Below are 16361 nucleotides of genomic sequence, written 5' to 3' on the forward strand. Positions count from 1 at the left end.
TCTATAAGCCCATCTTGCCTTGGCGTGCTACAGCCTTCCCCGTAGCTCAGTTGGTAGAGCATGGTGTTTGCAACACCAGGGTTGTGGGTTCGATTCCCACGGGGGGCCAAGTACGAAGAAAAAAAAAATAAAAAATTATGAAATGAAAATGAAATGTATGCATTCACTACTGTAAGTCGCTCTGGATAAGAGCGTCTGCTAAATGACTAAAATGTAAAATGTACAGCAAGACTGGACACGATCACCCAACGCAACTACACTTGTCGAGGAGGACAGTGAATTACTGTGAACTAACGGTTACTGCTTCTACGTTGAGTGCTGAGTAGATAGAAGCTTGGCAGCTCAATAAAGTGCCAGAAATGCACACTGGCCATATACTGTTACATTAAGTGTCATGGTATGGTGTTGGGTGTCGTAACGATTGATGCTATGCCCAAATGTAAAGCCATGCTAAGAAGTGCCGTGCTAAGAACGTTCAACTCTGTGGTGATGTTAACGTTATAGCCCTTTAGGGAAGCCGGCCAAAATCTGGTGTTTTATATTTGCTCTTTGCAAAGGTTATTCCTTAAGCTCTGTCATTCAAATGTTTATATAGACACACACAAAAAAACAGCAGGTTACAAAGTAGCGCTTCATGGCTACTTTTTGATGTATGGGTTGCCATTTGTCAGGGACTGGTCCAAATTCACGTTTCGTCACCGCCATCTTGCCAGCAGTGGACACCATTAACTGAGGGTAGTGTTAACAGGGATCCTTGGGACATCCCTATGCTAAACCCTAACCTAATCATAAACCTTACCTAACCATTTTAAAAAGTTAAACTTCAAATTGGGTAGGGACGTCCCAAAGATCCCGCATAGAAAAGACAGACACTGAGGCAACGCCTTTGGCGAGAGGAAGCGATATGCCAGCTGCAAATGTTGTGATTGATGTTTTTTCTTTCTAGTGACTACTACCAGAATTCAGTTCCTACAGCCCTACAATTTACGAAAATAATGCTAAGTACCAATACACTGAAAACGTGTTCCATGTCATTGTTTTCCAGCTGGCTAGTATGAGGCAACTCAGTCTTCAGAGAATAATTATTTGCTGGAATCTGTGCAGTTTATCCTCCTTTCAATAGAGTAACAGTTTTACTATTTAAAAAAAAAAAATCTTGTCTTTCTGGTGCTCCTGAATTTTACATGGTGCTTACATTAATGTTCTTTCCTGACATTCAAGAAATCAGCTTTGAGTATCTTTGTTAGTGCTGTTTTAAGCAAAATCATTACAGAATCATTTCATGTTTTTTTTGTTGGTCCAGCTATAATAAAAATATCAGCAGATACTGTATAAGTCAGTGAATCCCATATCGTTGGGGGTTTACACAACACACAGACGGGCATTCCTGTGCCGTTTCAGAAAGTGGCAGAAAATACAAATTACTAACGCATTTTGTTCACACCTTATGATTAACTTGGGCAAATAAAGTTATTTTCTATAATACATTTAATTCCATTTTAATGCCTGGATTCCGTCCAAGTTTTCTGCAAAACGCTGATTTTATAGTGCCCTATATAGCAAATACTGAGAGAACAGAGAAATTAAATTCCCATTTTGCCATGAAAGCAGTTCCTTTGCTCAAAACAAAATCAATACAGCCAAATTAAAGAATTCAATTCTAAATTAACGAATTTCAAATTCTCCCTGAAAAATGTATTTTGGTGATTGTCAGTTCAAAGATACAAACTCAGCAAAAAAAGAAAAGGTTCTCTCACTGTCAACTGCGTTTATTTTCAGCAAAGTTAACATGTGTAAATATTTGTATGAACATAACATTCAACAGACATAAACTGAACAAGTTCCACAGACATGTGACTAACAGAAATGGAATAATGTGTCCCTGAACAAAAGGGGGGGGGGGGGGTCAACACAAAAGTAACAGTCAATGCAGCTGGTGGCCAAAAGCGGATACTAAGTACAGCAGTGCATCTCCTCCTCATGGAATGCACCAGATGTGTGTTCCTGCTGTGAGATGTTACCCCACTCTTCCACCAAGGCACCTGCGAGTTCCCGGACATCTCTGGGGGGGAACGGCCCTAGCACTCACCCTCCGATCCAACAGGTTCCAGACATGCTCAATGGGATTGAGATCCAGGCTCTTCGCTGGCCATGGCAGAACACTGACATGCCTGTCTTGCAGGAAATCACGCACAGAATGAGCATTATGGCTGGTGGCATTGTCATGCTGGACGGTCATGTCAGGATGAGCCTGCAAAAAGGGTACCACATGAGGGAGGAGGATGTCTTCCCTGTAATGCACAGCGTTGAGATTGTCATTGCAGGCAACAAGCTCATTCCAATTATGCACTTTTTGTCAGTCCTGTCTGGTCCAGCGACAGTGGGTTTGTGCCCTACGCTGTTGCCGGTGATGTTGTGAGGCAGGTCCTCACCAGACAGGCCTACAAGCCCTTAGTCCAGCCTCTCGTGGACAGTCTGAGCACTGATGGAGGGATTGTGCATTCCTGGTGTAACTCAGGCAGCTGTTGCTGCCATCTTGTACCTGTCCCGCAGGTGTGATGTTCAGATGTACCGATCCTGTGCAGGTGTTGTTACACGTGGTCTGCCACTGCGAGGATGATCAGCTGTCCGTCTTGTCTCCCTGTAGCGCTGTCTTAGGCGTCTCACAGTATGGACATCGCAATTTATATCTCTAGCCACATCTGCAGTCCTCATGCCTCCTTGCAGCATGCCTAAGGCACGTTCACACAGATGAGCCGGGACCCTGGGCATATTTCTTGTTGTGTTTTTCAGAGTCAGTAGAAAGGCCTCTTTAGTGTCCTAAGTTTTCATAACTGTGAACTTAATTGCCTTAATGGTCTTAACGACCGTTCCACGGGTCCATGTTCATTAATTGTTCATGGTTCATTGAACAAGCACGGGAAACAGTGTTTAAACCCTTTACAATGAAGATCTGTGAAGTTCGAAAGACAGGGTCCTGAAAAAGGGACGTTGCTTTTTCTGCTGAGCACACACGCACTGCCTTCGGAAAGTATTCATACCTCTTGACATTTTCCCACATTTAGGCCTTATTCTAAAATAGATGTTTTTTTAAATCCCCTCAATCTACACACATTACCCCATAATGACAAAATAAAAACATGTTGACTTTTTTGCTAATTTATTAAAAATAAACAGAAATCTCATTTACATAAGTATTCAGACCTTTACTCAGTACTTTGTGGAAGCACCTTTTGCAGCAATTACAGCATGTAGTATTCTTGGGTATGAAACTACAAGCTTGGCACACCTGTATTTGGGGAGTTTCTCCCATTGTTCTCTGCAGATCCTCACAAGCTCTGTCAGGTTGGATGTGGAGCGTTGTTGACACAGCTATTTTAAGGTCTCCCCAGAGATGTTCGATAGGGTTCAAGTCCAGGCTCTGGGTCACTGAAGGACATTGAGACTTTTCCCGAAGCCACACCTAAGTTGTCTTGGCTGTGTGCTTAAGGACATTGTCCTGTTGGAAGGTGAACCATCGCTCAAGTCTGAGCTCCTGAGCACTCTGGATCAGGTTTTCATCAAGGATCTCTGTACTTTGCTCCGTTCATCTTTCCAGCGATCCTGACAAGTGTCCCAGTACCTGCATCTGAAAAACATCCCCACAGCATGATGCTGCCACCACCATGCTTCACTGTAGAGATGGGTGCCAGATTTCCTTCAGACGTGACGCTTGGCATTCAGGCCAGAGTTCAATCTTGGTTTCATCAGACCAGAGAATCTTGTCTATAGGTGCCTCTTGGCAAACTCCAAACAGGCTGTCATGAGCCTTTTACTGAGGTGTGGCTTCTGTCTGGTCACTACCATAAAGGCCTGATTAGTGGAGTGCTGCAGAGATGGTTGTCCTTCTTGAAGGTTCTCCCATCTCCACAGAGGAACTCTAGAGCTCTATCAGAGTGACCATCGGGTTTCTTGGTCACCTCCCTGACCAAGGCCCTTCTCCCCAGATTGTTCAGTTTGGCCGGGCGGCCAGCTCTCGGAAGAGTCTTGGTGATTCCAAACTTCTTCCATTTAAGAATGGAGACCACTGTGTTTTTGGGGACCTTCAATGCTGCAGACATTTTTTGGGAACCTTCCCTAGATCGGTGCCTCGACACAATCCTGTCTAGGAGCACTACGGACAATTCCTTTGACATCATGGCTTAGTTTTAGCTCTGACATGCACGGTCAACCGTGGGACTTTATATACAGTACCAGTCAAAATTTTGGCCACACCTACTCATTAATGGGTTTTTCCTCAATTGTTACTGTTTTCTAATTATAGAACAATAGTGAAGACATCAAAACTATGAAATAACACACATGGATTCATGTCCGGGAAAAAAGTGTTAAACAAATCAAAAGATATTTTAGATTCTTCAAAGTAGCCACCCTTTGCGCACTCTTGGCAGTCTCTCAACCAGATTCATGAGGTAGTCACCTGGAAAGCATTTCAATTAACAGGTGTCCCTTGTTAACTTTTCTAGGGTAGGAGGCAGTATTTTGACGTCCGGATGAAAGGCGTGCCCAAATTAAACTGCCTGCTACTCAGAAGGTAGGATATGCATATTATTAGTAGATTTGAATAGAAAACACACAAGTTTCTAAAACTGTTTGAATAATGTCCGAGTATAACAGAACTCATATGGCAGGCAAAACCCTGAGAAAAATCCAACCAGGAAGTGGGAAATCTGAGGCTTGTAGGTTTTTCAAGTGATTGCCTAACACAGTGACTTAGGGTTCATTTTGCACTTCCTAAGGCTTCCACTAGATGTCAACCGTCTTTAGAAAGTTGTTTGAGGCTTCTATGGTGAACAGAGAGCGAACAAAGGAAGTTGGAAGTTGTTGACTCAGGAAAGGACATGAGTTCATTGGCGCGTGTTCACGTGAAAGTGAGCTGTGTTCCATTACGTTTTTCAAGACATTGGAATCGCCCGGTTGGAATATTATTGAAGTTTTATATTGAAAAGGCCCTAAAGATTAATGCTATACATCGTTTGACATGTTTCTACGAACGTAAATATAACTTTTTGTCGTGAAATTTTCGGCTCGCTTCCTACATTTGGAGTAGCTTGCTGAACGCGCAAACAACAAGGAGGTATTTGGACATAAATTATGGACTTTATCAAACAAAACAACATTTATTGTGGACCTGGGATTCCTGGGAGTGCATTCTGATGAAGATCAAAGGTAAGTGAATATTTATAATGCTATTTATGATTTTAGATGACTCCAAAATGGCGGGTTTCTGTATTGCCTGCTGTTGTTTTCTGAGCGCCGTACTCAGATTATTGCAAAGTGTGCTTTCCCCGTGAAGCTTTTTTGAAATCTGTCACAGCGGTTGCATTAAGGAGATGTTTATCTATAATTCTTTGAATTAAAACATTTCTGAACATTACGGGCCAATGTAAAAATGGGGTTTTAGGATATAAATATGAACTTTATCGAGCAAAAGATACATGTATTGTGTAACATGAAGTCGTATGAGTGCCATCTGATGAAGATCAAAGGTTAGTGCTTAATTTTAGCTGTATTTCTGGTTTTTGTGACGCCTCTTCTTGCTTGGAAAATGGCTGTGTGGCTTTTCTTGTTTAGGTGGTGTCCTAACATAATCTAATGTTTTGTTTTCACCGTAAAGCCTTTTTGAAATCTGACAATGTGGTTGGATTATCGAGAGTCTTATCTATAAAATGGTGTATAATACTTGTATGTGTGAGAAATTTGAATTATGAGATTTTGGTTGTTTTGAATTTGCCGCCCTGCTATTTCACTGGCTGTTGAATAGTGTGTCCCGCAGGTGGGACGGTGACGTCCCACATACCCAAGAGAGGTTAAAAGTTAATTTGTGGAATTGATTTCCTTCTTAATGCATTTGAGCCAATAAGTTGTGTTGTGACAAGGTAGTGGTAATATACAGAAGATGGTCTTTTACCAAATAGGGCGTCTTTTACCAAATAGGGCTAAGTACATATTATGGCAAGAACAGCTCAAACAACCAAAAAGAAACGACAGTCCATCATTACTTTAAGACATGAAAGTCAGTCTATGCAGAAAATTAAGAACTTTGAAATGTTCTTCAAATGCAGTCGCAAAAACAATCAAGAGATATGAGAGCCAGTTTCGTCACGAGGACCGCCACAGGAAAGGAAAACAGAGGGTTTACCTCTATGAACATATCCTCTGCAGCAGAGTTAACAGCCTAAGAAATTGCAGCCCAAATAAATGCTAGAGTTGAAGTAACAGACATCTCAACATCAACTGTTCAGAATTGACTGCGTGAATCAGGCCTTCATGGTTGAATTGCTGCAAAGAAGCCTCTACTACAGGACACCAATAAGAAGAGACTTGCTTGGGCCAAGAAACATGAGCAATGGGCATTAGACCAGTGGACAGCTGTCCTTTGGTCTGATGAGTCCAAATTTGAGATGTTTGGTTCAAACCGCCATGTCTTTGTGCGATGCAGAGTAGGTGAACGGATAATCTCTGCATGTGTGGTTCCCACCGTGAAGCATGGAGTTGTGGGGGTGCTTTGCAGGTGACCCCATCTGTGATTTATTTAGAATTCAAGGCACACTTAACCAGCATGGCTACCACAGCATTCTGCAGCAATACACCATCCCACCTGGTTTGCGCTTAATGGGACTATCATTTGTTTCTCAACAGGACAATGACCCAACAGACCTCCAGGCTGTGTAAGGGCTATTTGACCAAGGAGGAGAGTGATGGAGTGCTGCATCAGATGACCTGGCCTCCACAATCCCCCGACCTCAACCCAATTGAAATGGTTTGGGATGAGTTGGACCGCAGGTTGAAGGAAAAGCAGCCAACAAGTGCTCAGCATATGTGGGAACTCCTTAAAGACTGTTGGAAAAGCATTCCAGCTGAAGCTGGTAGGAGAGAATTCCAAGAATGTGCAAAGCTAACATCAAGGCAAAGAGTGGCTACTTTGAAGAATACACTTTTTTTGGTTAGAACATGATTTCATGTGTTATTTCATAGTTCTGATGTCTTCACTATTTTTCTACAATGTAGAAAATAGTCAAAATAAAGAAAACCCTTGAACGAGTAGGTATCTCTAAACTTTTGACTGGTACTGTAGGTGCCCCAAAATAAAGCTTAGGTGGCCTGCATAAGGAATTCAATGGCAGAAAAATTCCTACAGATGAAATGTTCAATACAAATACAATTGAAAGAAATACATGTAGCCTAAGGCCTATTTTCTAATGGGTTTCCACAGGAAGAGGGCAGGGGTAAAACTTGTTATTAAGTAAAAAGAAGAGGTCAATCATAGGTGATTTTAATTCAGAGAAAACACTAGGAGACCTGAATAAAATAGACTATTTTAACCTCTCTTGGGTAGGGGGCAGTATTTTCACAATATTTGCATTTAGAATTATTGGTGGCGGAATGACTGGGCTTACAAAAGCACGTTTCACTCCAGTAGCACATTTCTGATGAGCTGCTCTCGCGCTGCCTGACAGGTGATAGCCTAGTTTGTGGAGCGGAATAGCCTGTGTGATAAATGAGATACATGACAACTAACGAAAATACACACGCGCCAATTTAATTCCACCATGCAAATTAACCTGTAGACTGAAACGTTAACATCACTAGTATCTCTGGATAGATTACCTTTTACCCCATGTCACATCAATTGAACTAAAACTCACTCTACAAATCCCTGAACATTCTGTGGTCAGTTAAGTGTGTGCCAAGCAATTCATACATGAATACATTTAGACACCATCTTGAGGTTTGAATTCTAAGATATTTGCAAGATGTAAACAAAGGAACATCATACCATCTCAATACAGAATGATATTGGACAACACAAGCAAATACAGAATAATAAACAGTACAGACAATACCTTTTAAAAAGTCAATCCACTTACAATAGGGCTGGCATTCTCGTTCTGGATGTTGATCTGCCTGAGCAGCCGACACTCGTAGTCCTGGTCCATAGCTGTAAAGGAATAGGAAATTATATAGCATGGATTTACATTCACAAATATCATAGCTACACTACGTGACCAAAAGTATGTGGACACCTGCTTGAACATCTCATCACCCCTTTGCTGTAATAACAGCTACCACTCTTCTGGGAAGGCTTGCTTCCAATCAGCCACAAGAGCATTCCAATTCATCCCAAAGGTGTTTGATGGGGTTGAGGTCAGGGCTCTGTGCAGGCCTGTCAAGTTCTTCCACACCATTTCTGTATGGACCTCGCTTTGTGCATGGGGCCATTGTCTTGCTGAAACAGGAAAGGGCTACAAAGTTGGAAGCAAAAAATTGTCTAGAATTTCATTGTATACTGTATCGTTAAGGTTTTCCTTCACTGGAACTAAGGGGTCCGAACCATGAAAAACAGCCCCAGACCAGTATTCCTCCTCCACCAAACTTAACAGATGGCACTATGCATTGGGGCATCTGCCAAATCCAGATTTGTGTGTCGGACTGCCAGATGGTGAAGCGCGATGCATCACTCCAGAGTCTAACAGCTGCGAGCTTAAAATCAAATCAAATTTTCTTTGTCCGATGCGCCGAACACAACAGGTGAAATGCTTACTTACAAGCCCTTAACCAACAATTCAGTTAAGAAAATACCTATATATACACAAAAAGTGAGATATAAGAATAACAAATAATTAAAGAGCAGCAGTGAATAACAACAGCGGGGCTATATACACAGGGGGTACCGGTACAGAGTCAATGTGCGGGGGCAACGGTGTCGAGGTAATATGTACATGTAGGTAGAGTAATTAAAGTGACTATGCATAGATAATAACATAGTAGCAGCAGCGTAGAAGAGGATGGGGGGGGCATTGCAAATAGTCTGGGTAGCAATTTGATTAGCTGTTGAGGAGTCTTATGGCTTGGGGGTAAAAGCTGTTAAGAAGCCTCTTGGACCTAGACTTGGCACTCCGGTACCGCTTGCCGTACAGTAGCAGAGAGGACATTCCATGACAAGGGTGGCTGGAGTCCTTGACAATTTTGAGGGCCTTCTGCTGACACCTCCTGGTATAAAGGTCCTGGATGGCAGGAAGCTTACACTCTGTAGTGACATGCGGTCGGAGGCCGAGCAGTTGCCATACCAGGCAGTGATGCAACCCGTCAGGATGCTCTCGATGGTGCAGCTGTAAAGTCTCCTGAGGGGAAATTGGTTTTGTCACACCCTCTTCACGACTGTCTCGGTGTGCTTGGACCATGTTAGTTTGTTGGTGATGTGGATGCCAAGAAACTTGAAGCTCAACCTGTTCCACTACAGCCCCGTCGATGATAAAGGAGGCGTGCTCGGTCCTCCTTTTCCTGTGGTCCACAATCCTCTCCTTAGTCTTGATCACATTGAGGGAGAGGTTGTTGTCATTATCACATTGAGGGAGAGGTTGTTGTCACTTTATTATTTTAGGTTAAAACATAATTCTAGTTTTTCCTTATCCTTCATTCCAGATGTTGAAAACCAGTACTTTCTGGTGGATGTCATTTTCATGGAAAGATGCAACGACTCAACGTTTTCCCAAGCAATACTAGCCTCCCTCCACAGCAATCACCTGAACCTGAACGATGCCTGGGCAGTGGTCACAGATAATGCCTCCTACTGCCTGAAGGCATACATGGGAGGGTCTGAAGGGAGTGATGCCCAACAGTGTCCATGTAACCTGTCTCTGCCATGTCATCAATCTGGTGGGTGAGACCTGGCAGCACTACAAATACTTCTCTGAAGTTGCATCACTTGTGACATGGATGAGAGCTGCCTTCTTCAAGAAGCCTGTCAGAAAGAGAAAAGGGGTGAGCTTCCTCATTATGAAGGAGTTTGTGCTGGCCAAGGCTCCTCCTGAAGCAGAGAGCTAAAGATGGAATAGCTGGTTTGAGGCAGTGAAGTTTTTGTTGGCACAAAAGTCATCATCCCAGGCAGTCACAAACATCCTCAGCAAGCTGGAAACAGGAGAAGGTTTCTGCATTGTTGCCTAGATTCTTGATTTACTTTTTTTCCATTTATAATGAAACACTTAGTAGAACTCTGTATTGAAGCACTTGCCTTGATTAACAAAATTGTGCAATGTGTTGCATTGCAAATGTACTGTTATATCTTATTAAATTGTTGATCTTTTATTCATTCACATTATTAGACACTTTCTGATGATAAAATTAGAGTAAACCGTAAAACACAGAATTTTGAAACATTTACAGAAAAAACGGAATTTGGGAAAAAATAAAACGGATTTCATAAGGCCCTACATCACCACTCCAGCCGACGCTTGGCATTGCGCGTGGTGATCTTAGGCTTGTGTGCAGCTGCTCTGCCATAGAAACCCACATCATGAAGCTCCCGGCGAACAATTCTTGTTTGTCTATGGAGATTGCATGTCTGTGTGCTCGATTTTATACACCTGTCAGCAACAGGTGAGGCAGAAATAGCCAAATCCTCTCATTTGAAGGAGTGTCCACATACTTTTGTATATATAGTGTACTTGTCAGCTGCACATTATGCATATCCTACGTGATACTGGGCTTTGCCTATTGATGTAGATTAATTCAGTACTTTAGTTCCAAAGCACTGTTTTGTTTTCTGTAAATTGCACCTAGTTATTCGGGTTGTTTTGTGTGGAGACTTGACTAGCTGGCGCACTAATCTCGCTGGCTGTAATTAACTTATCCTCTGCAGCAGAGGTAACTTTGGGTCTTCCTTTCCTGTGGTCCTCATGAGAGCCAGTTTCATAATAGTGCTATATGCAACTGCTTCTGTCGTGCATCATCAGAAAACTGTTGGCATTGCTTACTGATGTTGTTCTCTCTAAACTAAGCCCAAGGGTCTATGTTACAATTTTAATTGGCAGAAAGACTAATGTTAGATCTCTAGTTCAAGAATGCCGGATAGCACCTTGAACTAGCTAGCCATATTATAGTTCAAGACTTGAGCCAATATGAAAGCCACTTTCAAACACCGTCAAAAAATACAATTATTCGACGACACTAAAGCCACTGATTGTAAAAAGCTAACTACAATTAGCACGATAAAGCCATGCTAATCATAAATCACATAGCTGTTCCTTTCGCTGACCAGTAACGTTAGTACCGCGCTAACGTTAGCAACCAACATTTTTCTAATTGACCTACCGTGCGGCGTGAAATACTCTCAGTTATGCACTGAATCGGAGATTATTGTTTGTCTGCAGAGATTTATGTGGAGAAAAAAATATATATATTCTTGATTCTCCAGCCCAGACTGAGACTGTTTTCACCAACAAACGCTTGACTGGGATTCGCAAAGGAACATGGGAAATACGCGGTGACGTCGCTTTTTTTGAATCACACATTTTGCGTTGTCAAGGGAACAGACAGGCAGAAGTGATTCTGACGAGTCATGGGTAACTGCATACATGATGAGGTGTGTCTGAAAGTGGGTGTGTCAATTAGAAGTGGGAGGATCAACATAAGTAGGTGTAAAGAAAAGGAATCAGCTAATTGGGCAGATTTGTTGCCACTCAAGACAGTTTTGCGTGGCTGATTGGGCTGCATGACTAGTCAATTGTTGACAACTGTAGCATTTTAGTTAAACCTAACCCGAAAACTTTTCCTAGCCTTAACCTCATTCTCCTAATCTGCTGCTCATTCTACCTAAACCTAAACCCAACCCTTTTCCTAATGTTAAACTAATTCTCTTTAATTCTTCTAACCTGCCAAGTTATTTATCCTAACCTTCTATTCATTTTAGCTAAGCCTAAACCTTTTCCTGTCAATGCTCTTTAAGGAATACCTGGGATAGGACAAAGTAATCCTTCTAACCCCCCGCCCCTAAAAGATTTAGATGTACTATTGTAAAGTGGTTGTTCCACTGGATATCATAAGGTGAATGCACCAATATGTAAGTCGCTCTGGATAAGAGCGTCTGCTAAATGACTTAAATGTAAATGTAATTGTTGATATCAATAATGATCGCCATTGACTACACCACTGCTGTCATCCTTACCTCCAAGCGTTTATTCAAGTTGGATAATCTTTGGATGCCACCAGCAGTTGCACCATTGGAAGACATAGCTTGGACCGTAGCCTACAAAAGCCTATTCCTGCTCTTTTCCCTAGATCCATCAAACACATTTGGTATGTCATCATTGTGGTCTCTGACTTCATGTCAGACTTGCTCATGTTGAATAAATTTAAACTTGCTCTATTTTTCAAAGCTGTTTGAATGTCATTGAGAAAACAGAGAAGTGTCAAAGATGTTTTTTTCGCAAGCATCCTTTCTGAATTTAAAATTAATCCTCGAAGTAATAATCACATTTTTCAAAAGTATCTAATCTGATTATAATATTTTTGCTGGTAATGTAACGGATTACAGTTTTTGCAATCGCTTACATGTAATCCGTTACTCTCCAACCCTGTATGGACAATACACTTCTGTCAATCAAATTCGACCCACAAAATCAATTTAGCAATGCCAGTATACCATAAACACGCTTCCAATACGAACTGTTCCATTTACAGTAATGAAAACCAATAGGCTTACCAAGAAAACCATAATAGAATGTGGCATACCGAGATGTATGCATACCCAGGGGCATCATTTGGGTTCTTGCATTGGAATTATATTGAATTCTGCTTAAATCACGCTGTACCACAGTAAACATACGAGTTTAAAAAATGCTTTAGACCAAGAAGTGACAGGTTGAATGGCACGAAATGTCGCACCGCTCTATCAGCACAATGGACAGTGCCCTACACACTAAAGCAAGATTTAGATTTTTTTTTAAAACCCAGCTAGATTGTTTCAATCTTACCTTTTCAAATGAGTTGCAGCTTCCTTGATGCTCTGTGAAACTTCCTGAGTAATCTATCATTCCATTCTCCCGAAATCTTCTTATAAGATCCCCCTCAAATGCCAGTTGGATTAGTTGACCTTTCTTCGGGTGTATAGCATGTTTCTTCTGTGCTACCTGAACACGTTTGTCAAAGTGGAAAATTAGTTGTCGCGTGTAGCTCACATGTAGCACGGATCAGCTACCTATGGAGGAGTGCTATGGAGGAACTGAGAATGTCGGAGAAAGAGAGGGACCCTGATGAAGAGCTCCTGCCCTGTCTGACAGATTGACTTTCTCCCTGGCTGTAGGCCTACTATACAATCGATGCACCCTTTGCTCAAGGCAAACTGCCTTTTCTTACCAAACATCCAAAGCTGACTAGAGACACAATTCTTTTCCCATCGTTCATTTGTCGTTCATTGATGACTCATATATTTTGTTAACAAGAGGACCACAATAGAAATACGTTTGTACACTTTTTTGTGTTATCCTGGATGATTTTCAATTGCATTGTATACACGTGGTTATATTGTGTTTTTTAAATGGTCAAATAAATCATATCATATAAAACTATGGTGGAAGGAAACTCTCTCTCACCCATGTTTACACCAATCAAAGCTTTTTAACTTTAGTAGTACATGTACATGTAAGAATCAGTTAGCTAGCCAGCCTTTTTTCCTGTTCACTTGTGATAGCTATTGATAGTGATGCACAAGCTAGGCCTTTTTGAAACATCACCATCTTGTTAACCAGCCAGATTCAGTAGCTTGAAGCCGCCCCAAAAGTTTGAAAACCCTATTCGAATTTTGCCCAAAGATTGCCAGTTCAGAATGGGAACCAGAGTGCCCGCCTCAGCTAACGCAATTAGTTGCTAGTAACAATCACTTACCTTATTTGGCGGTTTATTTAAGCTGACCGCTTCTGCTCTCACATCCTGCTGCCGCTTGCTTCTACTGCTAGTATGTGTTTTCTTATTTTGCTCCCACCACCACCCCAGCCTTCACCTGTTAGGTTCTGTTATCCTGCTGAGGGGATTGGCATAGTTTACTGTGCTCACTGCTTGTAGGTAATTTTATATATTGACACTTTACTTGGGCAGTGAGCTACCCTGAAGGAGCAGAGCCTATATTGCATAAACTTGCATTATTCATTATTTAATAAATGGTTAAACATGTTTATTCTACGTGGTGCTTCATTTCTACACCTTGGTTCAAGGACATACATCTAGTGTAATATAATTACTTTGGCAGCGATTACAGCCTCGAGTCTTCTTTGGTATGATGCTACAAGCTTGGCACACCTGTATTTGGGGAGTTTCTCCCATTCTTCTCTCCAGATCCTCTCAAGCTCTGTCAGGTTGGATGAGGAGTGTTGCTGCATAGCTATTTTCAGGTCTCTCTAGAGATTTTAGATCAGGTTCAAGTCTGGGCTCTGGCTGGGCCACTCAAGGACATTCAGAGACTTGTCCCGAAGCCACTGCTGCAGTGTCTTGGGTGTGTGCTTAGGGTCATTGTACTGTTGGAAGGTGAACCTTCACCCCAGTCTGAGGACCTGAACACTCTGAAGCAGGTTTTCATTAAGGATCTCTCTGTATTTTGCTCCACCGTACACAGAAATGCTGATTTTAGGCAGCACTAAAAAGGCTGGGCAGGCCAGGGCTCATGTCTGGAGTATTCGTTGCGGTGTGTAATTCAGTGTAGCTTGTTTTACACCATCCCAGCAGGTCAAAAGACTCAGGGCTGAAACAAAATCATTTGGGGCTACAGCTCTAAAAGCTCGAGTCTGGTGATTGAAATATTATTAAAGTGACCAGTGTTCGTGAAGAGGGCACGACAAAACCTATTCCCCCTCAGGAGACTGAACATTTTTGGCATGGGTCTTCAGATCCTCAAAAGGTTCTACAGCTGCACCATCGAGAGCATCCTGACGGGTTGCATCACTGCCTGGTTTGGCAACTGCCCGGCCTCCGACCGCATGGCACTACAAAGGGTAAGTGCTTACGTGCCAGTACATCACTGGGGCCAAGCTTCCTGCCATCCAGGACCTCTATACCAGGAGGTGTCAGAGGAAGGCCATAAGAATTGTCAAAGACTCCAGCCACCCTAGTCATAGACAGTTCTCTCTTCTCCCGCACGGCAAGCGGTACCGGAGTGCCAAGTCTAGATCCAAGAGACAGCTTCTACCCCCAAGCCATAAGACTCCTGAACATCTAATCAAATGGCTACTCAAACTATTTGCGTTCCCCCCCTTTTACACTGCTGCTACTCTCTGTTATTATCTATGCATAGTCACTTTAATACCTCCTACATGTACATATTATTCAACAAAAAGTTAATTTGTGGAATTTTTTTCCTTATTAATACTTTTGAGCCAATCAGTTGTGTTGTGACAAGGTAGAGGTGGTATACAGAATATATAATTGCCATAACTGGTAAAAGACCAGGTCCATATTACGGCAAGAACAGCTCAAATAAGCAAAGAGAAACGACAGTCCATCATTACTTTAAGACATGAAGGTCAGTCAATTCGGAAAATGTCAAGAACTTTGAAAGTTTCTTGAAGTGCAGTTGCAAAAACCATCAAGCACTATGATGAAACTGGCTCTCATGAGGACCGCCACAGGAAAGGAAGACGCAGTTACCTCTGCTGCAGAGCATAAATTAATCAAAGTTAATTGCACCTCAGATTGCAGCCCAAATAAATGCTTCACAAAGTTCAAATTCAGACACATCTCAACATCAACTGTTCAGAGGAGACTGCGTAAATCAGGCTTTCATGGTCGAAATGCTGCAAAGAAACCACTACTAAAGGACACCAATAATAATAAGAGACTTGCCAAGAAACACGAGTAATGGACATTAGATTGGTGGAAATCTGTCCAAATTTGCGATTTATGGTTCAAACTGCCATGTGTTTGTGAGACGCAGAGTAGGTGAACGGATGATCTCTGCATGTGTGGTTCCCACCGTGAAGCATGGAGAAGGAGGTGTGATGGTGTGGGGGTGCTTTGCTGGTGACACTGTCTGTGATTTATTTAGAATTCAAGGCACATTTAACCAGTGTGGCTACCACAGCTTTCTGCAGTGATACGCCATCCCATCTGTTTTGCTCTTAGTGAGACTATCATTTGTTTTTCAACAGGACAATGACCCAAAACACACTTCCAGGCTGTGTAAGGGCTATTTGACCAAGAAAGAGAGTGATGGAGTGCTGCATCAGATGACCTGGCTTCCACAATCACCCGACCTCAACCTAATTGAGATGGATTGGGATGAGTTGGACCGCAGAGTGAAGGAAAAGCAGCCAACAAGTGCTCAGCATATGTGGGAACTCCTTCAAGACTGTTGGAAAAGCATTCCTCATTTAGCTGGTTGAGAGAATGCTATGAGTTTGCAAAGCTGTCCTCAAAGCAAAGGGTGGCAACCTTTTGAAGAATCTCAAATATATTTTGATTCAACACTTCTTTTTACGTGTTTATTCATGTTTTCACTATTTTTCTACAATTTAGAAAATAATAAAAATAAAGAAAAACCCTTGAATGAGTAA

The 16361-nt window shown here is 42.1% G+C and overlaps 1 protein-coding gene across 1 annotated transcript in view; it reads right to left on the reverse strand.

Moving 5' to 3' along the window:
* The window catches only part of LOC115169408 (fizzy-related protein homolog), a 33272-nt gene extending 21976 nt beyond the window's left edge, over nt 1-11296 (reverse strand). The window contains exons 1-2 of the mRNA XM_029724988.1: nt 11134-11296; nt 7911-7981 (exon numbers count right to left, since the gene is read on the reverse strand). Of these exons, the coding sequence (XP_029580848.1) occupies nt 7911-7979 (69 nt within the window). The 5' untranslated portion in view covers nt 7980-7981; nt 11134-11296. The remainder of the gene's footprint in view (nt 1-7910; nt 7982-11133) is intronic.
* Between the last annotated feature and the right edge of the window lie 5065 nt (nt 11297-16361).

This window comes from Salmo trutta, chromosome 31, assembly GCF_901001165.1.
Source record: "Salmo trutta chromosome 31, fSalTru1.1, whole genome shotgun sequence".
Taxonomy (NCBI): Eukaryota; Metazoa; Chordata; class Actinopteri; order Salmoniformes; family Salmonidae; genus Salmo; species Salmo trutta.